Here is a 24681-nt window from a genome sequence, read left to right as displayed (position 1 = left end):
GTTCAGTGATCCTCTAGCATGGACTGAGCTCCACAGTGTCTGTGTCCCCACTTGTGTGCCTCGGTTTGGGTGCTGCTTCAGGAATCCCCCAGTTGGTAAGGTAATGAAAATAAATGTACTTTGCGCTTCAGCAGTGGTTTTGTGGTTGTTCCTGTGTTTCACACTTTGTAAACCTGTGCCGGCTCACACAGGAATTATACTTTATTCCTTTTGAAAATTGAAAAATAGTGAAGATAGTGTGTTGTTGTCAGTACAACTTTATATAGCAAACTATTTTTTCTTAATTAATTTAAAAACTATGAAATTAATAGATTTTCAATTAGTTAACTTGGAGTCTGTGTTATATAGTGACTGAATGTTGTCTATATGTAAAATTATATACTAATATTTCATGCTAAGAATTTTGTATTTCAGAGATGAAGCCAAAGTGGTTGTGCATTCAGCTGATGCATTTGCACCTGTGGCCTACCTTCATTTTTTAAAATTACACCTGGAGAATAAGGCAAGTAGATTGCAAATGTCATCTTCCTTTAAGGCTATATGCATGCTTTCTATTTTTATGTTACTTTGTCAGAGTTTGGAGTGAACCTACATATTCTCATGTGGGTGTACTTTCAAATAACAATGAACATATTTAGTTGAATTTCAGAACTTACCATAAGGAAAAACTCAACACAAATGCTTCCTTGTGTCGAATGAACGGAGGTAGTATATTTGTGTAGCATTTTTCATCTTGAAACCTCAAGGTGCTCAGCCAGCATGGTTGAGTCAAGCACATGTGTAACCTGTGTAGTACAGCTAGCCACACTGTGGAACACAGCTGTGTTAGAAAACTGTATGAACAGTGTTGATTTGCTGGGAGGTGGCATCTCTTTTTGCTGTTTTTGAGGTAAAGAGGATGATTTAAAAACTCGCGGACCCACAAGTGCTCGAGTTTTAAACATACTGGTTTTTGTTTTGTGTTTTCCATTTGGAAGATACCTCTAATGAATGACTTCAAATGATGTAGAGGAGGTTGTGCTGGTCAAAGATCTTAAAGGAATCATTAGTAGTTTCCTGAGATTCATCCTCTTGAGTTTATGATTCCATAGAAACAGCAGAACAAGAATAGGAACTCTTCTAGACTTTTCTGTAAGCAGAGCTATCTTATCTTTGGTCAAAACAAGTTATTTTTCTTAGTATTTGTCATCACTTCTCTATTTTTATTTTCATGATTTTACAGGTAAAATTATTTTTTTTCCCTCCTGAACATCTATAAGAGCTAGTATTTTGTTGAATTGAGTGCCTTATGATTTTCCTACTGCTTTTCCAGCCATCTTTTTCTTCCTAATTCTTTCTACACTTTGAAGATCACTGAAACTCTTCTAGGTTCGGGGATTGTTTTAGAACATTATTATATTGGTATTTTACATTTCATGTCTCTTGAGTGACTACATTTCCTGAATTTCTTTCAATAGATCATGTGTTCTTTTCCCCCCTTTTTTTAATTTTATTGTTCAAACAGATAAAATACCTGTGCATTTTTCTTCCATGATGGCCTCATTCTTGCCTTGGAAAGTAAATTGTATTTCATCTTGTCAATTTCTAGTTTGGGATTTCTTTCAAAAATAAAACATTAAATATTTGTGTGGGAGACACTGAAAAGGATGTCAACTAACTATGTGAAGCAAAACCAAATAGGCTGAATAAAGGAAAATTTGGAAGCAGGGCATGGTGGGGAAGAGTGATAATATATTAATTTTTCTTTGGGGGCACTGACTTTATTGCTCATGGCAAACTTGATGCTAAAATGCACCATACATCACTACAATATGACAGGCTAGGGAAAATGAAAAACACAAAGCTTTACATAAATCAGGAAAAAAATCATATTAAAATGCATAGCATTTTATATAAGAATCAAGATTTTACTTTTATCTGTTCAGAAGCTCTTTTCCCCTTCTTATGTAGATGTTTTAGATTTGGATAAAGCCTCACAGTTTCAAGCAGTGTTGTAGTAAATCATATTTCAAATCCATTGTAGACAAAGTTGTCACACTCTCGAAGGGGTAAGGTTTACAGAGGTTTGCCCTGGATTTTGGCATATAAACCAATGTCTTGTACAGTTAAAAGGAAAATAGTCTATCTTCGACAGTGGTTGTCTCATAAGGAAAAGCATTATAATCTTTTGGCTATAAATTATTTAATGTCATGGTAAAATAAACTAGGTTTTCAAGAAGTTATGAATATGGACAACAAGTTATTCGTTCAGAGCATAACTTGTTACTAAGCATGGCTTAACTGCATAAAGATAGAGATGCCTTCAAGATTGATAAGTCTATAGTACTGTGCTTCTCACTATTCGGTGCTTACAAGCCCTACAAAAAAATTTAAGTATCAGTTAGTAATTCAGCACTTAAAAGCCGATCCTACAATAACAAATCACTGCAGAGAAAAACTTATTTAGAAGGAGAACTAGTTTTAGTTTCAGGCTTTCAAGGGATTACTGAAAATTGGGAAAAAAATATTCCATTGTGAACAGTGTAAGCACTTGTAGAAACCATTAATAGACTGCACAGTGAATGTGTAATTCTAATAAGTATTATGACATCAGTTTTGTTATCATTTCAACTGATATACATATTTTAACTTTTATTGTATATTCATTTTATCTTTGTTATGTGCCACAGGTGCTAATTTTACATTCTTTGAGTTTACTTTTATAATCATTATGCAATTATAGCTAGCGTACCTTAGTCTCTGCTGTCTTTCCTCCTCTATAATGCATTTTCTTCAGCTAAATCTCTTCATGTTTAACTACAAAGCCTGCGTAGAAATTTGTTTTAGATTGTTTCTGGCAGCAAAATGAGCTCTTGTGCCTGGGGGAAAATAACATTTTACTCACTGTTCTGGTTTAATACATTACTGCGCAACTTCAAGATGTGTTTTTGCATAATAATTGAAGGGGTTTTTTAACACACCCTCTTTTCTTTCATTACCAGTAATACAGAAAAGGCTAAAGAGATAAATAAATATAAGATTTTTATTATTAAAACATTATTAAAAGTTTGATAAACACAGCTCGAGATAACTTTGTTGTAGACATTTTACAAAAACATTGACTAAATAATAATGCTAATAGAACACTAATGCTCAAAATTGAGGAATGCCTTATTTACTTCATGGTGAAAAACAAGGTCACCACTGTGCTATATATATACAGATAGCTACCTTCATTAATATTTTACTTTACCAATAAGACTGTCACTTTGTACATTTAAAGTATAGAATGTTTTTTGTTGAGGTGGAGGCAATTTCTGAAGCATACTCCAGAATCTTCAAATTAATTGTATTGTCTTTTGTATTCAATACAAATTTAATTTTGAATATTTTCAGTTAGGAAAAAAAAAACTGTGAAAATTTTTTTTCACTTTGATGCCATAGTGAACTTGCAAAATATTTTTATTTTCCCCGCATTATACTATTCTGTTACTCTGTTGTGTTGGCATTTGAATAAGCAGAAACAGAAATTAAAGCTATTGGAGCTTCTGTTGTTGTGAACATACCTCTGATAGTGAACCTATTACCTTTAAGATTTGCTCTTTCCCTCTTTTAATAATGAAGATTTTGTTCCCCAATTTCCAGTGAGTGGGAGCACACATACATCAAATACAAGCCGTGAAACTCCATCCCCTTAAATTAAGGATAGTCCAGAATTAGAGGGAGTCATGTAGTTTTCTTTCTACACTGGGAAAAGAAAGGTCAATTTGGAGATGATTTTAAAAACACTTGTAAAGGTTAGAAAAGGTGTTTGGGAGGTATTTACATGCCTTTTGTACTAAAGGAGCATGATACGGCAGGTTAGCTTTGATTTAATTTTGTAGCCTCTTTCAGTCCTGTTCCTTCTGGCCTGAATTATTATAGTTAATCTCCATTTAGGACTTAAACTGTAGAATTAGACTTTGGAAGTTATGTCAAGGGGAACAGAAAGGAATTTCACATTGCAAAATATTTTTTGTTGGTGTCATTTTGTGTGGCATTTTTTGAATACTTTGTCATCATTGACTGATACTTTTAGGTAATCTTTAGTTTCCCTTCTGCATCATAAGAATATAGATAACCCTTGTAGTTATGTTTTAAAAAATTTGTAACAAATACAGCAAAATTTCTTTTGTACACTAATTGCAAATGCTGTTTATAAGTAAAATTTATAAAATTAAATTTATAAATTCTTTCCTACTCCATTTGCTTGCAGATTCAGTCCAGTTCTCTGAGAAAAGAGAAATTTTTGTTCTTTTTTCACAATGAAGAGACTTTAATTGAAAGTCTTTCAGAGTAAAGGACTTTCTTTCCTACGTGTCTGTGTATTGTACTTGAAATACTACAAGGAGATTTATGTGGTCTCTCATCATATTTATTTCAAGGAGTTCTGTATTATCGTAGTCTTTCCTTATGTCTTCTGAGCTCTCTGCCCCACTGTATTCTCATTGCTGCTCAGTGGGAGAACGATCAGTTTTGGAACTGTGTTGTGATAGGTTTTTATACCAGTTTCTGTAGTGGAGAATGTAAGCTTTTTAAGAAGGCAATCTGTTGTTTTCATAAAAGACCACTGCATGGAATTTCAGCTATATCAGTCAAAGTCCTAGCTCCAAGGCTTTTTCAACAGGAGAATTTGGATCTTGGAACACTCATGCATTTGCTTAACTTCATTCTGAGCGCACTTGCATCAATGACATGAGTTATGTGAATATAGTTAAGCATATGCATGCATGCAGGCTCTGATCCAAAATTAGGTTGGTATCACAATGTACAGTGGGTGTGGGAGAAACAGTGTAACAAATGGGAAAATATATTGCTTCTGTGAAATAACATGAAAATGTTATGTGATAAAATAGGTTCTGTAAGATTTAATTAAAATGTCATTATAACACGCTTGATTTTTTGTTTTTAAAGTGATGAGAATATTATTCAGGGAAAGTTAGTCTGTTTATGGCAGTCTATAACTTTAAGTTTTAAATTCTTAGATTACTTTCTCTCTCGACAGGAATGGAAGACCAACATTTGTATGAGATTTGAATATAGCTGCTAAACAGAGTCTGGCAGCTCTGCTTAGACTGGCATTGAGCCTGTTGTTCTTCTAGTGCCAGGTTCTACACCTAATACTTCTGCTGTAGCGTGCACCTGTGCTGCTGCGGAAAGTGATTGATTACCTATGTTTTTGGAGCATTGTGGGAGTCAGCCTTGAATGAATCATTGTGATGTATCATAGGCATTGAAATAACAGTAGTCTGTAATTATTTTTATGGACTTTGGGGTATCTAAGAGACACTGTAGAATTTCTAGTATTTCTTAGTAAGTTCCAAAAAATTTGCAACTGACCAGCTGCTTCTGTATGTGTGTAAACAGAGATGTATAATTTAATTTATATCTGTAAAGCAGTATTGATATAAGCCTATCAATTTATAAAATATTGACATATTTAGGAAAAATGTATGGGACTGTGTATGACAGGAAAATTTCATGAGGCATCAGTTTGGGATATTTGTAATATTAACAGATTACAAAGCTACAGGGGAGTTCTGTAGGTTACACCAAACCAGTTGTGATACAGTCTGTGAGTCTCACTACATCCCCATGAATTTTTTATGAAGCACATTTTGCAGAAAACATGTTTAGAAACATAGTTGAAGGAACAATTTTCACAGATGGCATAAAAATGGAATAGGTGCTCTTTTCATGTTCACTTGCAGAGTGTATAAATTCCGTCCTCCAGGTTAGGGAATGGAGGGAAGTTACAGGTCTCTAATAGTACCTACAAAAGATCCTGTAGCTCTAGGTGTCAATGTAAAGCTTAACAAAAGCAAAAAAACAAAGTGGTTATCATACTAGCAAGCTGGAACTTTTCCCTTTCCACTTCACATATTTTTTGTCTAGTGATGGATTTTTATACCATATTGAAGTTAAAATCCAGGTGATGTAAGAACAAAACCCAAAGCAACACTGTGATAGTATCATTCATATCACCATGTCAGTTCATGCTTACTCAGGGGGTAGGACAAAGAAGTGCAAACTCTGTATATGTTACACTAGTAGTCAGTGAATGTCCATGCTGCAATGCAAATTGAATTAAAAAAAATAGAAACTTTAAGAAAAATAGAGAAAATGGAATTGTCTTGGTTCTTGCATCATTATCCAGTTTAAGATCTGTTTCAATTACAGATTTGTGATCCTGCTGCTTTATTTTCTAAGTCATACCTAAAGGGTTAGGGGCTGTCAGGCAGCCCTCTGGGTAACGGCAAAATATATCAACCAACAGCAGTAGTCAGAGGTGTAATTTGATGAGCGGGAAATAGTATAGATGCTGTTGGATGCTTGTATATTGTAATGTTTGAATGCATGTCATGGTTGTGTTAAATTGCAGTTTTCATCTCTGCACCATTATGCTACATTTAGTTGACTTCTTTTAACCTCTCGTGCAATTGATTCACATAAAGTAGATTATTGCCTTGACTTTCATGCCTTTCTTGGAGGAATGAATAAAATGAGGTCCAATCAAAGAACATCAGCCCCTCTTAGAGCATAGCTTTAGCGTTTACAGTGCTTATAAAACTCCCCTTGAGCCCTTTTAGAGGCAGCAGAGCTGAGTTTCCTCTCATAGGTAATGACCTTTTTGTAATTTAGCCTTTCCTGAGAATTTTCAAATACACTGCTTTAGCTTAGCTGGATCCTTTTTCTCTCCAGTAAAGTCAAATATTGATGTAAATGGTGAGTTCTCATTGCAGACTTCTGATGCATACTAGTTTTCTGCCTTTTTTCCCACCCACCTTTTTTTTTTTTTTGTAATATCCAGACAAAACTTTTGAAATTGCAATATTTTATTTTCCAAAGAAAATAAAAAAAATTACTTTAAAAAAAAAATTCTGCGTTCAAACATTATTAGTAATTTTTACTATATCCCATTTTGTTTGACAGCTTGATGAGATCTAATTGTTAAAAAGAAAAGAATGCAGAGTCAAACTTCAGGTGACCTTATGAGTACTTCACTGTATAACATTAATATTCTATCTCATAGACATTTTTCATCAAAATTCTATAGTTAGTATACTAATTTGTGAGCTGAAAGAATATTCAGAAGTTTCTGATCCATATTTAAGGATTGCCAAAGGCTTTGTATTTTTTCAACTTATTATCTTGCTTTATTTGGCTTTATCATAATTTTTGTGAATTTAATATTTAAGTCTGTAGTAAAATGCATAGTTTAGACATTATGTGAAGTTTGATACCTTTGAACAGAAAAGTAATAGAATCTGGAGTTACAGCATGCAGTGATGTTTGGTTAAGGTTAATGGATAAATTCTGTCATAATTCATATTGGTTTCAGATGAAGACAAGTAGTATTAGCTAAACTAGTGATCCCAAAGTCAACATGCTCTGCAGATTAGGCTGTCTTGGAAAATCAGATGGAAGAGAGCAGGGATTCTGATTGTTCTAAAATTTTTTTTAAATGTATGTATTCTGTAATAATGTGACTTGTTGAAAATATAATGAACACAGAATTTTGGAAGACTGATCAATATGTGCTCTGCCTGTGATTTCGTTTCAAAAGGCGCACTGTGTAGTTCTCCCTTCCTAGGCCTAAGCAAGCATTTGGGAATAAGAGAAGGTACAGTGAATTATTTTCCTTCCTTGTCAAGAAATTACTTCAATGTATAAATTGTGGGAAATGCTCTTTTCTGTATCTCAAAATTCTGAGCATCCCACAGCATGGTGACTTTGATGGAAGGGATAGTCTTTGTTAGATGAATAGAGATATTTTTTTACATGGACTGCACAAGATTTTAAGACTTTGTTATTAGTCTTTTGCTCTGTTTCAAGTGTTTAGTGACAGTGTCAATTATCAAATTGTTGCTTTTGTACTTTTGTTCATTTTTTCACTTAATTTATACTATTTTTGGAAAACATAGTTGTCCTGTATATAACTGTGGAATAGCATTTCTTCATCATAGTATTCTTTCTGTCTTTCATCTCGAGTCCCATCATTTTTCATATTGGTTGTCCTTATTTACTACTAAGTCTGCATTTTTTTTTTCCATATGATATGTCAACAGGAGCACATTGTATTCTGTCAGTTTCTGCAATGTAAATAGTGGGAAATCCTAATGTTGTTCTTCCAATAATTGTTCTAAGTTTATTTACCCATTAAGCTATGGTATTTTTTGTAATTGAAACCCAAAATCTGAATGATAATGAATGATAAATTTGCTAATTTCTTACTGCTTTGGATACTGTTTACTTGCTTATTTTATGATGTTTGTCTCAAGCAGGGTGAATCTTCTGGTACGTTTATGGTCAATAGCTGTTCTTGTGAGGTAAGCTGCAATGACGACAATATTTTCCCTTCGTCAGAAGAGGATGAACCAGAGCAAAACATTGCAGTCATCTGGAAACCCTTGAAACATAATACTTTGGATTTCAGTGAGTCTTGCACAGCGTTCATTTAAAAAAAATAAAATAAAAATTAAAAAAAAAAATAAAAATTGAATATTTCACTGTAAAAACACTTCTGAAGAGAATGCATGACCTTCAATAACCAGTCCGAAAAAAGGAGATCCTACTACAATTCAGTTTTCTGATAGGAATCAATAGATCTGTAGTAATGAAGCATTTCAAGTTATTTTACAGGAGCATAACCCATTTTTTCCTTTATTTCTTTCAGAAAGCACACATTAATATGTTCTGTTTGCCTGAATGAAATTACTATAATAGAATCATTCATTTGAGTGAAGGGATTGATGTCTAACCGCACCTGTATCCATGTGCTGCAATTTTTAAGTTGAAGATAGAAAAACAAACTCTCAAATGGAGTACAAAATGCAACCATTCAACTTGCTTGCAGTATATGAGTCTGTCCCCACCTAGGCAACCTCAGGGTGACATGCATGGTCGAGTTTAGCAGCCTAGCAAGTTACTGCCTCTTAGGTGAGCTGCAGTAACTAATCGTATAGCTGCTATTAGCACTGCCTCAAACATGAGGTAATTCATGCAAAAGAAGCCTAACATCATAGATTGGTATCTCACTGAAGTACCACAGCATCACCAAAGATTAGTAAACTTTTTCTGAAAACTGAGTTTCATAGCATAACAGTGTTTGATAGTGAATGGTGTTTAGGCTCTTGAATATGGATAAGTGCCTTGTGGAATGTTAGAAAAGTCTAAACACACTATGCATTATCTAAGATGATCAGAACCAGGTTAAACACCTAACTTCCATTAAAATTTGGCATATAAATATGAAAATCTGTTCCTGTGTCACTTAGATACTTTTGAAAATTTTACCTTTTCAGTGTCACGTCTTGTGCCAAGTCTGTATCAAAACAGGTAGAGAAATTATAAAAAGCTGGCAAAAAATGGAAATGAGGAAAGTACTGAAATTCTCAACTAAATAGTACTTGCAGGCATATTTTCTGAAGGCAGTGTTGAAGAAGGATTTGTCAAGTAGCATTTGGAAGATGTTACCAGCACCCTTTTAAGTTTTTGTTTTATATGTTTGTCTGTAAATAATTTTTGAAGATGTTTTCACAGTTTGTGATTTCATTTTTTTTTCTGTAGACGTTCTTCTTACTTAAACAATTTAAAATATATTCTAGATTAATCTGAAATCTTTAATTATTATAATCGTAGTGCTGTTCTTCATTTCCTACAGCTAAGATGTCTGGAAGTTCAGGAAAATCCCTGAGTGGTTACCAGTGGTTTTCAGGTATTGCTGCCCACTTCCTTCCATCAAAAGGCAGAAGTGTTCAAGAGGCAGCAAGGGAAGCATTTTCTTCTCTTCAAGGTGCTTTATTCAGTTAATGCATTATCTGCTGTTAACTACACTGGTTTTAATATGATATTAAGTAAGAATCTGTATTGTCATATGGTTTTATAACTTTAAATGTTGTGGTTGTCAGTTTGCCATCTCATTTTGCATTTGATTAGAGTCACTGATAATAAGACTGCCAGCTTTTTTATTGAACACATCATAATTTGACTGAATTTTGAAGACTCTAGAAAGCCAGAGTATTGTTCCTATCACTGTAACAACACCACACAGTACTTACTCACTTTATAACTTGCTTTATAGCTTTCTTGCAATATATACTCTGTGTGTGAGTGTGCATGTGTGCTATGGGTGTTGTCTACTTGCTGAAGCACTTTTGTAGCTACCATAATTTTAAATTAAGTTCTAGAAGTAAATCTCATTTATATTCTTAATGTAAAGAAGAAATTGCTATCTAGGGAATCTAGGGAATCATGAAATCCAGGTTCCTTACTATCCCCCTCCTACAAGATACTGGCATATAAAATGAAGTGTTCACATTTTGGAAGTTTGGGGTTTTTTTTAATTCTAAATTTTAAGTAAAGCATGTTTATACCAGCTTCTTTTCATTCATAAAAATGGGAATAATTTTAGTATCTAAATGGGTACGCTCATGTCCATGAATTTGGCTGAGATGTTGTCCTATAAAAATCTTTTTGCATGGCAGCTGAGTATTCATGATTTAATATAGTACGATAAAGAAATGCTAGACTTTTTTTCAGAAGCAAAGAAGTTATACTTTGTAGAAGGTCATTAAGCTAGTTTTTGATTGCTTGGAAAACATCAAGGTGGATGTGACCAAACTTTTAGTAAAAGACAGTAGTATTTAGTGTAAATCTTCTGGGCATAATCTGTAAATTGATGCAAAAGGGTTGTGTTTTATTTTGTTCTCATTACATTTGAATGGAAATCGGATAGAACAAACACGATACATTTTTTGCCTTAGCATCTGTCAAAAAAGACTGTCTCTGACTAGTACAGTGGCTGGTTACTTTCAGAAAATTGCTTGCATTAGCTGTATTGCAGTAATAACAACAACAACAACAACAAAAAAAAAAGTAATTTTCTGATCCTTGGTAGGAAATGTCAGGTCTCACATTTCCTTTCGTTTTTCTCTTTTTGGAAGGAGGTGTGGGAGACTGAATGAATTATGGCTCTGTCATGGCAAAAGAAACAATTTGTTTCTGACAACTCATCTGCAAATATGCACCAGGCTTTTTCTGAATTCATACTTGTGATCTATACAGCAGTTCAGTGTTCAGTACAGTGTGAATGAAATAAGCACAGTCCTTTTAACCTCTGCTGGGTTAACTGATTTAATCACATCTAAAGAGGATAAGTGCTGCCAAAAGGATTCAGAAATGGAAATTTAGTACTAGATGTTTTTGTAAAGTAGATGGAATTCTCCTGTGAAGCCAAAACCAGAAAGGAATACAGTACCTTACTGTTTATATTTTTTTTTCTTAAACTCTTTTGTTAAACTTTTCTTTAGATATGATTGGAAGATGACAAAAATTGCAATGCTTTATATGTAAAGCAGCTCTGATGCAGCTGTACCACAGCAAAGCTTCACAGGCTTGAAGAGAACTACATAGATTATTACAACATGAAAATTTAGTCTAAAATGCTACTTCTCGTAGATGGTTTGGATACTGTCTTTTGTGGCTCTCAGCCTAAGGATCCTGGATAACCTATTTAAAAAAACTAAACTGTACTTCGACCATGTTACCTTGTGGGTCATTTCTTTTTGTGCAGTTCTGCATAAGTAAGGATGAGTCACGTAATCATATTTTATAAATTATTAGGAACAGTGAATGGCTTGAAGTTCAACGGAAGGGCTGTATGGTTTCCCTGTATATCCTGGAGATGTTCAATGTAAGAATCCTCTCCTTGGGAAACAGAACTTGTCAAGAACCCAAGGGGTGGGTTGGTAACCAGTTCATCATTTATGCATTTCTACTAGATAGACTGCTTTGGGAAGTCAATTTTATTCTGCTTGCAAGATAGGGAGAAATTGTTTCCCATCATTCCTCTAATTCATGAAGAGGAAAAAGGGATTGTACTTCTACTTTAAGATTTTTAAAAATAAAGCTAGAAACTAGGAATTTATCCAAATCTCTTTGCTTTCAACTTGTTCTAATACTGTTATGTGTCCACAAATCAGAGTTAACTTGTTGGCTTCTCGTGGTAGTTTAGGCCCTGCTTGGATTTGAGACCACGCTGCCGTTGTCCCTCCCTCACCCTTGGACGGATGGGGCAGGGAGTGAGATACAAACCCCAGGGTTGAGATAAGGAGAAGTTTAATACAACAGTGTAACGAATAATAATAAACTGAACAACAACAATAGCAATGACAATAACAATAAGCAGTAATAACAATGAACAGGATGAAATATACAGAGATAGACCAGAAGGATAGAGCAGTCCCATCGCAGGTACCGTCAGGGACAAAAGCAATCCCAGAGAATTGTTCCCGAGCTTGGGCGCCCAGACCTGTCAGCATGGTATCGAATAACCCGGCTAGAGCTCCCTCCCCACTGCTGGGGAAACTTAACCCTGTCCTAGCTGAACCAGGACACTTAATACATTTTAAATTTAGACCTGGGAGGGGGAGTCAATTTGGTGGTGGTTTTTTTCCCCACCATTATTCCATATAATGCTGCAGAACTTTTAACTGCAGGCCAAAACTCTTTCTTCTTGACTAAAATGCTGGCTGGAAATTTGATGACATAAGAGCTGATATTGACCTAGTGATTGCTATCAGGCAGCATTCAAATACATTGATATTTCTGAACAGAATTATCTTGTGTGCTAATTAGCTGATATTTCTGGAGATGTATCTTGACTTCACAGGAGATCTATGTCAATTGCTATATAATCTCTTGTATCACTTAGCACATGCTTCCTTTTCTGTCAGTGAGAATTCCCCTCTTCAGATTGCCAACACTAATGGCAGTATGACTAAATAAAGCTGAGACAATCAGAGCAAAATTCAGTATTGGTGTGACCAAACTAACCTTTATGGAAGTGTGCCAACTCCTGAACTGTCTTTAAAAGCACAGAAAAGTGTTACACAAAAAGTATTTGTTTCTCACTAAGGCAACAGCCAACAGAAATTGTCTTTATGCTCTTGTCCACTGGAAAATAAATGTATAGATATATATGGGTATATACAGGTACACACTGTAACATTACAAGACAAGATCCCCAAAGTTACACTGAGAAGAGCTTTATGTAGTTCATTTAAGTTAGGTCACATGGGACTCTGTTATTATGTATGTTCTATATTCAAAGAAGAAGTTTTTGTCTTTATTTAGTTTCTATTGCTTATGAGTTACAAAAGGTCCACACTGCAGGGCTGATTTATATATCTTGTTACAGTATTGACTGTGTAAGAGTAGTAGATTCTCCTTAAGTGCTATGACTGGAATCTTCTATGCATACACATGCAGATGATCTTGACTTCCCAGTATCTTTTCTTTAACTGTCTGCTTGAACTTTCCTTTGCTCTCATCTTTCCTTCATTTCTCCTGTGGCCACTTCTGTTATCCGTTGTCTGTCTTGCCATTTATAACTCTTTGTTTATGCAGAGATTATTATTGCAGTGAGGATTTTTAAAAACAGCTTAGACAAGCATCCCCCTGGAATAGCATATGAATATTTGATCTTTTCTTTGAAGAGGGTGATGCACTAAAGGACCTCTTATTGTCCCTTCCAGTTCTGTACTTTTGTGATTCAAAGTCCTTTATAGATTACTAGCTGTCATAGACTGAAAATAAAAAAAATACGAGATAATAAAACTTATGGTTACGAGGAATTCAGACTGTAACATATCTGCATGCATTAATGCATGATATGTTTTCTTGGGGCAAGAATTCACCACTGCTCAGGGTTGATAAAATTTATTTGCATTCTGTTTCTGTGTATTTGGAAAACTAAAATGAGAAAGAATTTCACAAAAAAATAGGTATTATGAGGGAAAAGGTAGTATGTTGCAAAGCCTTCAGTCATGTTTAGACAGCTCTTAGGTTATTACCAGTTGTTTTTTTCTGAACAAAACCAGGATGCCTATGCTGTCTTTCTACGCGCATTTAAAATATTCTCTCTTTAACATCTATATTATTTTTATCCTGCAGCTAATATGACTTCAGAGGGATTGAAACTGAAGGATATTATTTTGGTCCATCTGTATATGAAGAGCATGAAAGATTTCAATGTCATAAATTCAGTTTATGTGACAGAATTTGATTTGTGTCCACCAGCAAGGTAGGATTATTCTACTGCTATAGTATATTTATGATATACTGTAATATACTGAGTTATTGTTACCATATTTATGAAGCTTTTGTCCAAATGTTTGTGCCTCACAGACTTAGAAGTAGACTTTTGCTGTCTTTTGGAGTAAGCACATCAGGGCTCTTCAACCGAAAAACACTAGGATTGGAAATTCTTGCCTTAATATATACCATAAGGTTTACAAATGCCCCACCTATATGAAAGAATAATACATTTTTTGGAAGACGCAGCTCTTCTCTGAGACTTGATTAAACTGACAACTCTTTTGTGTTGGTGGAATTTTATTTACTTTTTTTGTTTGCCTCCCTTGACACGTTGGCAACAGTCCTCTGAATGCAGCCCAGGATATCATCAGCCCTCTTTGCCACAAGGGCACATGGCTGCCTCATGTTCAACTTGGTGACCTTCAGGAACCTCTTGGTCCTTCTCTGGAAAGCTGCTTTTGAGCCAGTTGGCCCCCAGAATATACTGGACCATGGTTTTGTTCCTCCCCAGGTGCAGGACTTTCAACTTCTCCTTGTTGAACTTCATGAAGTGTCTGTGTGCCTGTTTCTCCAGCCTGTCGAGTTCCATCTGCATGGCGACACAAATCTCTTGTATATCAGCCATTCCTCCTAGTTTTGTATCATCTGAAAATTTACCACGGGTACACTCTGCCCCATCATCCAGATTATTAATGAAGATATTGAACAGGACTGGACCCAGTATAGACTCCTGGGATACACCACTAGTTACTGGCCATCAGTGAGACTTTGTACCACTGATCTCCATTCACTTTGTTCTGTTTATTCTGTGAAATACAAAAGCAAAATTGTTAGCTGAGGAGATGATTTGAGATGCACATTATGAGATACTGGCGGTTATTGCAAGACGGTACCAGTATATACTTACTCTGTTCCTTTTCTTTTCCTGTTTATATGCACTTGGCTATGGTTGAGTATGAATACTGGACTAGATGCTTTTTTGGCTCAATCCAATGTAGTTGTTCTAAATGTCTTGTGTTTCTGTCAGATTGTTAGTGGGTAACTTATCTGCACTTACATATTCATGGGTCACCAAATCATAGATTTTTAGTACAGAATCTTCAACATTGCATCCAACTCCACCTCTGACAATGAAACAGCTTGATGATCTAATTATGCAGTACGTGATTCCTGTATTATGTGGGTATGTTTGTTTGTTGGGGTTTTCTTTCCATTGTAAATTGGATAACAAACACCTAGTCCATTACATTTTTGTTCTTTTTAAAAGACGTGTGTTAAAATTAATTTTACATTTGTAAATTATTACCTGTGTCAAAAGGGCTTATTTCTTATTACAGTAATTCATGTTCCTTAAGCATCTGAGATACTGTGCTCAGTATGCAGAACTGCTATAGCCCAAAATATTCAACTTGGATCATAGGTTAATACAGGTTGGAAGGGACCTCTGGAGGTCATCTAGTCCAATCCCCTGCTCAAAACAGGGTCAACTATGAGGTCAGACCTCATGTCATGTTCATATTTTTAAAACCAACTGTTTAGCAATTTTCTAATCTAAAATACTGTATTTTATACTCTTATTACAGAATACAAAGTGTAGTGTAGGCTTGTGAATTTTAAGTATAGCACGAAAAATAGTTAAAACACACTGTTAAGGTAACATGTATCATCAGAGATTCAAATTCTCCTACACTGGGTGTCAAAAGAGATCAAAAGAGAGCAAGAAGAGGCTTCTTCAAGATTGTTGATTGTAGGCCAGGATTACTAAATCACAGAGGGATGGAGTGTTGATTGCGTGTGCCTTCAGAGGAGGGATCTAGTCCCATCTGTAAACTACACAATCTCCACTACTATGTATCTTAAGTTCACTTTATGAATAAATACTTAACTTTTCCTGATTTAGCTTCCCTCATTTCTCATGCTGCTGTATCTTTTAAGCCTCCACATTTGCATACCAGCTACGTAGTCTTACATCACTAAAATAACAGGTAGGAAGATTAGGAAGTTGCAGGAAAATTGATTTTTATGATTATTTTTATGGAACAAACAGATTTATGTTGCATTTTGTCCAGAAGAACAGTTATACAGTAGTTTGCATGGCTGCATCATTGGATTGTGCACAAAGACCTGCTTGTGGGAGTTCTCACAAGCAATATGCTGGGAGCTTTGACTCAAGGGTGTGGATCTGCACTAAATTTGCAAAATTGACATGAAAATTTATCAGCCCAAGCAGAAAATCCATTCATCCATGCTTATGATGATGGTAATGAGGAAAAAATACTGTATTTGCATGTAGGAGGAGGGGAGAAAAATAGTTTTCTTGGAAGAAATAAGCAAGATGTGAAGAATTTTGTAAGGCTATGTTATATGATATGTAAAGAGAACAACTAATTTTTTGTTGGATTCCTGCTGGGAGCTAAATAACTTTTTTATTCATGGACTGCAAATATAATTATTTTTCAGGCTTTGAAATGTTGATTTCCCCCTGCATCCATGAACCCCCCTCCGCTGCTTTTTCACTGGTCACATGCCACAGACCCTCTGTTCCTCTGTCATCCAGGCACTCAGCCTTCCTTGGAGCAAACAACAGAGAACTTTTTAAATGAGTGCTTAAGTAGGTTTTCAGTCTTGTCATAAGTGTGAGTCTGTCATGCAACTTGAAGTGTAACAGAAAAATATGCTTAGTATTGCATGATAACGTGAGAACATGTGGTGTTCCTCAGGGCTCAGTGTTGGGAACACTGCTGTTTAACATCTTTGCTGGAGACATGGACAGTGGGATTGAGTGCACCCTCAGCAAGTTCAGGCTGTGTGGTGTGGTCAACACGCTGGAGGTAAGGGATATCATTCAGAGGGACCTTGACAGGCTTCAGAGGTGGGACCAGGCAAACCTCATGAAGTTCAACAAGGCCAAGTGTAAGGTCCTGCACATGGGATGAGGCAACCCTGTCCACAAAATACAGGCTGGGCAATGAGTGTATTGAGAGCAGCCCTGAGGAGAAGGACTTGGGAGTAGCAGTGGATAGAAAACTGACTATGAGCCAGTAATGTGTGCTTGCCGGCCAGAAAGCCAACTGTATCCTGGGATGCATCAAAAGAAGCAGATTGAGGGAGGTGATTCTCACCCACTACTCTGCTCTCATGAAACCCCACCTGCAGTGCTGTGTCCAGCTCTGGGGCACCCAACATGGAAGGACATGGACCTCCTTGAGCTGGTCCAGAGGAGGCCACGAAGACAAGCAGGGGCTGGGGCATCTCTCCTATGTGGGCAGTCTGAGACAGTTGGGGTTGTTCAGCCTGGAGAAGAGAAAGCTCTGGGGAGACCTTATAGCAGCCTTCCAGTACATAAAGGGGGTACAGGAAAGATGGGGAGGGAGTCTTGATCAGGGACTGTAGGGATAAGATATGGGGTAATAGCTTTAAACTGAAAGAGAGTAGATTTAGATTAGATATAAGGAAGAAATATTTTACATTGAGGGTGGTGAGGCCCTGGCACAGGTTGCCCAGAGCAGCTGTGGCTGCCCCCTCCCTGGCAGTGCTCAAGGCCAGGTTGGACGGGGCTGTGAGCAACCTGGGCTAGGGGAAGGTGTCTCTGCCCATGGCAGGGGGGTGGAACTAGGTGATCTTTAAGGTCCCTTCCAACCCAACCCATTGTATGATTCCATGAGAATGGTATAAAGGAACAAGCTGCTGCTTTTTAGAAACCTGAACCTCTAGTCCAACCATTAGAAGGAGATTCAGTGAAAAATGTGTGAAGAATATGACAATGATACACTTAGTCTGAAGGCTGCTTGGCATAACTTATCTGGCATTTCCATGGTTGTATGGTTAAGGTTTTTTTAATAAAAGAACTAATCTATTCTTAAACAAATGAGCCATTGGCTGTGGTACTAGTTTCTCCTTGGTGATGGAAATTATCTTTCTGGAAAATCTGAAGCTGATCATTATCTGGAGAGGGGATAACAGTGTAAATGATAGTAGGTTATTGTGATACCATAGCTTTTGAAAGTTTTATGTTCCTCACAAAATTTTATAACATAGTATCCAAACAAAAAACCCATGGAAAGTAAATGCTGAAACTTGGTGCAAGTAAACTTTATATTTGAAAAAAATAATTATCTTGTGTTTTCAGAGTATGTGTGGAAACCCTGTTACCTGATGGAGTACTGTTTTGCATTGACTGCCTTGCACACATTGCAACAGATGATGTATTACGTGATGAAAAACTGGTCATGCATGTACAGAGCATTTCCCACTGGGCACCTGCTAGCATAGGACCTTACAGTCAGTCCATCAAGGTAAGGAATCTTTGTTACTTCATGTGGACTATATGTCAGTTTACTGAAATGAATGCAGTTACAAAATCTCCTTCTCTCCAAACTGACTGTAAAAAAAATTTTAGATTAACATTTTGAATTTATATTTTCAAAACTTATGGACAAAACAAAAACTTACTCCACATCAGTCTTTCATTTTTTGATCATAAGGCTGGTTAAATTATTCTTGCAGAGAATCTCAAGAACAGTCTTAATTTCATTGTATGCTATAGTTAGAGCAAATAATTGTGTCACACATGCACTTTTATAATCTGCCTAGAATATAAACACAATTTAGGGACATCTGATTGTATCTCAAATTTGTTTGTTTAAAGTGAGCAAGTCCAAACTTTTTTTATAGGTAAGTCAATCCTAAAATGCTTATTTAACGGAATCCCTCTTGAGGCTCTTGGTACTACTTAACCATTTAAAAGTACAGCAAGGCTGAAGAACTCTTTTTTTCTAATTAATAACAAACTGAATAGAATGTTACATACTATTTAAAACTATGAAGAGGAGGCAGTAATGTATGGGGGACCAAAAATTTGAATAAGAAGCTTTTTTCCCAATGCGGTATCTCTTGCCTAGCTAGGACCGTTCTGGCAATTGATGAAGTGTCTCACCTTTTCTGTTGCAAAAAATGTATATATCCCTTTCTTACTAATACTCCTTCCGTGTAATACATTGTCCAATCCAAATTACTGTGTTGTGCAAACTGATTAAGCAACATGTAAATTTCCTGAAACTTCTTTGAGTCTGCAAACCCACCTAGTATAATGGCCATGGAATTAAGCTTTGTTTTGTCTTTGTACCTTTTTACAGAAAACTTCAGAAATAGTATTTTGCTTCAGAAGCTCATATGGGATTTGTTTCATTTGCAGGAGGAAATGGTGGTAGATAACTACTGTATTAATCTTGTGGTTATAGCAGAATGGGGTTTTATCATCTGTGTATATCTGGTTTTAATGAGAAAGTAGAAAGTCAGTTTCTTAAACTTTCTTCCATTCTGTCTTACACCTTGATGGTCGTAATTGTATCACATCATACATAGTCCTGCAAAGATAAAATTTAATAAGCTTTGAACCTTTGTATTTGGAGAAACTTCTCTGATATATCCTTGCAACAAATCTGTATTATGGTCCTGGAGTTGTCATAGACTAAATTCAGAAAAGGATGTGAACAGAAAATTGCTTTAGTAACCCAGTGAAGAGTCCCATGCTGCAAATGGGTAATAAGCAGGCACTACCAGTCTCTTGGATCTCCTGGTGGTATGGAACAGTCAGCATAGCCAAGGAAAAGTTCATTTCTTCATTTCTCTTCAAATCTAGTGTAAGCAATAATGTTGGTCAGCAGTTTAGACATTAAGGAAAACTTTCCACTGTCTCTTGTTTGGTTTTGGTTTGGTTTGGGTTGGGATTTTTTTCTCAAGGGAATTTTTTAGTCAAGTGACATTATTTTCCCTTAAGGTGGAAAACAAAGTATTTTTGTTTTTAAAATCCAGTGACCACAGAAATAAAGAAACAGTAGTGAAAAGCTGCACCTCTGCTACAGGATCACTTACTTGTTGTCCTTTATGGCTAAGTTCTGTCGCTAGTCCAGAAACACCTGTATGGGGAACTGGTAATACCAGCAATAGTTTTAATTTTCCTTTGCCAGATTTTGCCTTACTACTACCACCAATATTTCATCAGAGTATCAATATTTAACATTATCCTGTTTTTATCTTGCCAAGAATCTTTGATTTTTTGGTAATGCTTCTGTTCTGCAGAGCTTGATCCAGTAAATACAAAAAAATATTCTTTTTTTATTTCAGTCACTGTGGTTGATATTTAAATATATTTTTCATTCTAAAATACCATATAAGAATACAACCTGTAAAACCTTTTCATAAGAATGCATCATAGGGGGATATATAAGTGCATAAGCAATGTATTTGCATTTGAAAATTTATTAATGAAAGATATGGATCTTGCATCTTCTTAAATGTGAATTTTCCAAAATTAAAATCTTCTTTAGATGGGTTTTCAGAACTTCCTCAGACTATTTATGGGCAGGTATAAAGCTCTTAAGATCACCAGCAGAAGTTAAGCACTTCAGTGTGTTTTAGGAATAGAATATATTTTCCAGAATAAAAAAGGAAGGAATAAAGGTGGTTTTTAAATCTTTATAGTCACCTAAAATTATTTGAAATTATAATAATTTTATGATGAAGTAATGTTGATCAGTTTTGTATGTTTGAGGAACAGAAGCTAAATGATCTTAAAACAGTAAATGGTTATTACCCTTATGTTATTCATCTGTAGTTTTTGTTTGTCATTTGCTTGACAATAATTGGACAATTAAATTGTCTTTTCAGTCCAATATGAAGTTTTGTGGACACTGGAGAGTCATCATGTATTTTAACATAGTGTTTTTGCTTCAGAATAGGCCAAGGACTGTAATTTTCAGGGTATTCAAGTTGGGATTGACGTGCACCAGCATACGAGAGTGAAGCTGGCAGCAGAAAGGTGTAGGTAGTTCATGCGAACTATGGGATTCACACTTCAGGCTCAACAAATCACTCAGCAGAGCATCACTTTAATTCTGTAGGGACCTTGCAAGATCCAGCCAACAGTGCTATGAGGACAAAAAGTAAAAATTTTAATTTTACCATGAGAATGTCCTGACCTCAGTCTGATAGACACCTAAAAACAGCAGCAGAGTGAAATTCGGATTGTCAAATATTTATAACAAAAGCAAATCTTCCTTCTCTTTTGGGATTAACATTCTTTCTCTTTTGGGATTAACATTCTTTAAAAACAACTTCAGTATTTCTAATTGTAAGAAATAGACATGAACTATCATAAGATACAGTATCACTGACTTTTTTGAAATAAAATAAAACCTGAGATAATTTAATGTATTTTTCTTGGTCTACCTGTTTTACTGGTACAGAAACCTCTGCCGATCTTAATGTCTATGTGAGCAACTGGAATGTAGGCTACATCAGGGTTATTGTAAAGGCTATACAGCTGATCTCAGTAATGTATAACAGGTGTTCTGATTATGGCATCCTAATAGTTGTGCCACAGACTATGTAGGCTATTCAGCCTGGGAATATGTAATGATACATGGTTTGTCTTCCTCCAGATCTTTGTTCCGCAGTGGGCACCAGCCCAGTTTGTACTGAGCATTGGTAGTAGCTCAGTATTTTTACTAAAGGTACTTCATATTTTTACTTCTCAGAATTGTTTATCAGATTATTATTTTATTTTCATTTTTAACTCTGTTTTACCAGTGGATTATAGGGTTTGTCAAGACTAAGCAGTAATTGGTAGCTTGTACAGAAACAGTTTACTTACTGTCTTCACAAAAGCTAACAACATAGTTGTACATCAGGGAGTTAAACATGAAGATGCACTGCAAAGCAGTGTTTGGGGTGAGAAATTTATACCAAGAACTTATTCTTTTTTTTTTTTTTGAGAACATTTTTTGAGCATTAATGAACTGTGAGTGTAGTTCATTAAAAAAATAAAAATAAAAAACCCAGTGCAGCTGAAACACTATCCACAAATACTTATCTAAGAATGCATGGAAACTTGACAGTTTGTACCAGATGTTCTTCTAGTATGTTAATGTAATTTAAAAGTCTATTTGCACTTACAGTTTGTTTGCTTTGCCAAAGTTTCTTAACGTTTTTCTAACTGGAAATGAACAAATAAACTGCCACAGTAGAATTTATCATATTCTCATATTCTACAATAATTTTTGATGGTGACATAATATACATACCGACATATATGTGTCCCTGACTTGATTATATCTGTTGAACCTTTTAGCTTTGCCTGGTGACCTCAGTTCTTTCCCTCTGACAGCTGCCAAATCCCAGTTTCAGCCATCCCTCGGGCATCTTTTTCTCAGTTTTCTCCTCTGTGCTGTATGAACCCAGTAGCACAAACATAAAACCAAAAAGAGTGGTTTTACTCTCTGATTCCAATGTCCAGATACCTATAACTTGATTAGACTGGGTTCTTATTTTTTTCTGTTTACTCACAAGAAATTATTTTTTCCTTTTGTTTTTCTGATCATCAAGGCAATGTAAATTAGTAGGTAAGTACTGTAATGTGAATAAAGAGTCTTGCATCTGGCTTAAGGCAGTGATACTTGCAGTGGTTCTAATGCTTCCTTGCTAAGAATTAGGTTTTTTGCTTGCAGTGAAACTGAAAATGCTCCAATAGAGCTTAGTACACAATTTGTATCAGATGCCTTTAGAAGGAAAAGGTGGCATTGGAAATAGCCTTGTCTATTATGTACACTAGGAACGATTAACTGGCTACTTAAACTAATTGGTTGCATTTTTCTAGAAGTTTAGCTGTTGTTAAACAAAATTCCTATTTTAAGGAATCCATGTATTTAAGGATGCATGGATTATCCTTGTAGGAAGATCGTCTGGAGAAGCATAAGGATAGAAAGATGTCAGAAAATTCCTATTAGTGAATCAGGGATTGAAAAAAAACAAACACCCATACTATAAATCTTAAAGATATAGTTAACCATTTAAAATACTGCTTTTTCACATACATATAGCTGATAGCTTCCTTCCTTTCTTCTTTCTGTGATTCAACAACAGTATATAATATTATAACATATGTAGTAATATGAGGCTAGAATACCCAGAGCTTCCAGTGGGTGGAAAAAAAAAAAAAAAAAAAAAAAAAAAAAGTCTAGTGTTTCTCTGGGATTGATACTTGGGATGATACTGTTAACATCTACACCAACAATTTGGACAATGGGATTGAATACGTGCCTAGCAGGATTGTGAATGGCCGTAATTTGGATAGTGGTTTTTCCATTGGAGGGCTGGACTGCCATTCGGAGATACCAAGACAAGCAGCTGATAACAGATGCCTCATGAAATTAACAGAACTGAAGCAAAAGCCCTGCTGCTAGGAAATCATAGAACCATGCAGCAGCGTAGGATGGGGACTGACTGTCTAGGTAGTAGATCTGCAAAGAAGTAACTAGAGATCCTGACTGTCAGCTATCTAAATATAAATTGGAAGTTCACCATTGCAGCAATGAAGGCCAGCTAAATAAGGGAAGGCTGCATTAACAAGGTTGTAGCCAGCAGGTCTTCAAAACCTGACTGCACAAGGCCTGCAGCAAACTGCTCTAATGTCTTAAGTTAGCCCTGCTCTAAGCATAAGGTGGAATTAGGTGACTTTAGAAGTCCTTTCCAACCTAAATTTCTATCAGATTCTATGATTTATATTAAAATCACATTTAGTGACAGAATGACACCAAGGAAACAGCATAATTATAGAAAAAAGAAGTCCTTGCTATAAAACTTTCTCTTCAGATCATTAATGGTGCTGTACAGAAGAGCACTTAGGACACTTATTTTAGTAGATGAAACAAAGCAGTTTGTACTTTCAGTGGCACTGGCATGCCTGCTCCTATGTGAGTAACTTTGCCACTGATATAAAGTTATTGTTGTTGCTTTCCTAGCCATTGCCAGAAAAAAAATATGTATAATGTTAGGGCAACCTGAGACTGTTCTAAGATGTATGGAGAATGTAAGGACACAAGCCAGGAAACAACGGGACAAAACTGAACTCTACATCTTTACCGTTCATTTCTGTTATATGCGATATGCTTCTTAGCTGAAGATTAACCAGCCTGACTATGAAAAAATGTATTTAATTAGCAGTGTTGGCCAAAAGGTGGATGAAAGCTGTCTGCCACCACTGAGGGACGCGGCATACAGTCATACCCACTATCACGAAGTCTACCAAATAGCAGGGAATAACTGTATTACCTCTTGGAGGGTGCCCTCAGCTAGGCAATTCCACCTTAATGGTGAGACATCTTAAAAAGAAACATAAGGGAGAACTAAAACTGCTGTCTTCTTTCAAGTAAAACTTGCTTCCATCAGTAATTGTGGTTCAGGCCTCAAGGCATGCAAAAGTACAAGTCAGTTATTGATACTGATGTTGAGAATGGGACCGGTCACCACTGGTAGGACTATCTGGTGCAGTTAGAGCACTTGAAGTGGCTATTTAAAGGGAAATATGGAATTGATTTTGGGGGTTCTGGATCCAAGCTTCTTCCTTTCTAAGAAGCTGAAATATGAAGAATTGACTAACAATCTGATGTAGCAGTTAGCATGACGAAGTGTGATTCTTTTTTTTTTTTCTTTTTTTTTTTTTTCCACTTGCTGGGAAGAAAACCAAGGCTACCCTCTTAATCTGCTACAGACATATTAGTATTA

The 24681-nt window shown here is 35.8% G+C and overlaps 1 protein-coding gene across 4 annotated transcripts in view; it reads left to right on the top strand.

Annotated features, from left to right (window-relative positions):
- The window catches only part of DPH6 (diphthamine biosynthesis 6), a 211449-nt gene that overhangs the window by 74738 nt on the left and 112030 nt on the right, over positions 1 to 24681 (top strand). For 3 of the 4 annotated variants that reach the window (XM_026849931.1, XM_026849933.1, XM_026849930.1), the window contains exons 7-11: positions 415 to 502; positions 8301 to 8454; positions 9683 to 9814; positions 13975 to 14104; positions 18248 to 18413. In XM_026849931.1, coding sequence (XP_026705732.1) covers positions 415 to 502; positions 8301 to 8454; positions 9683 to 9814; positions 13975 to 14104; positions 18248 to 18413 — 670 coding nt within the window. The remainder of the gene's footprint in view (positions 1 to 414; positions 503 to 8300; positions 8455 to 9682; positions 9815 to 13974; positions 14105 to 18247; positions 18414 to 24681) is intronic. The other variant, XM_026849932.1, reaches the window with a different exon arrangement.

Source organism: Athene cunicularia (genome assembly GCF_003259725.1).
Source record: "Athene cunicularia isolate RWA chromosome 5 unlocalized genomic scaffold, athCun1 chr5_part1, whole genome shotgun sequence".
Lineage (NCBI taxonomy): Eukaryota > Metazoa > Chordata > Aves > Strigiformes > Strigidae > Athene > Athene cunicularia.
Note: the sequence above shows the minus strand (reverse complement) of the source record. Positions and strands in the feature narration are given on the sequence as shown.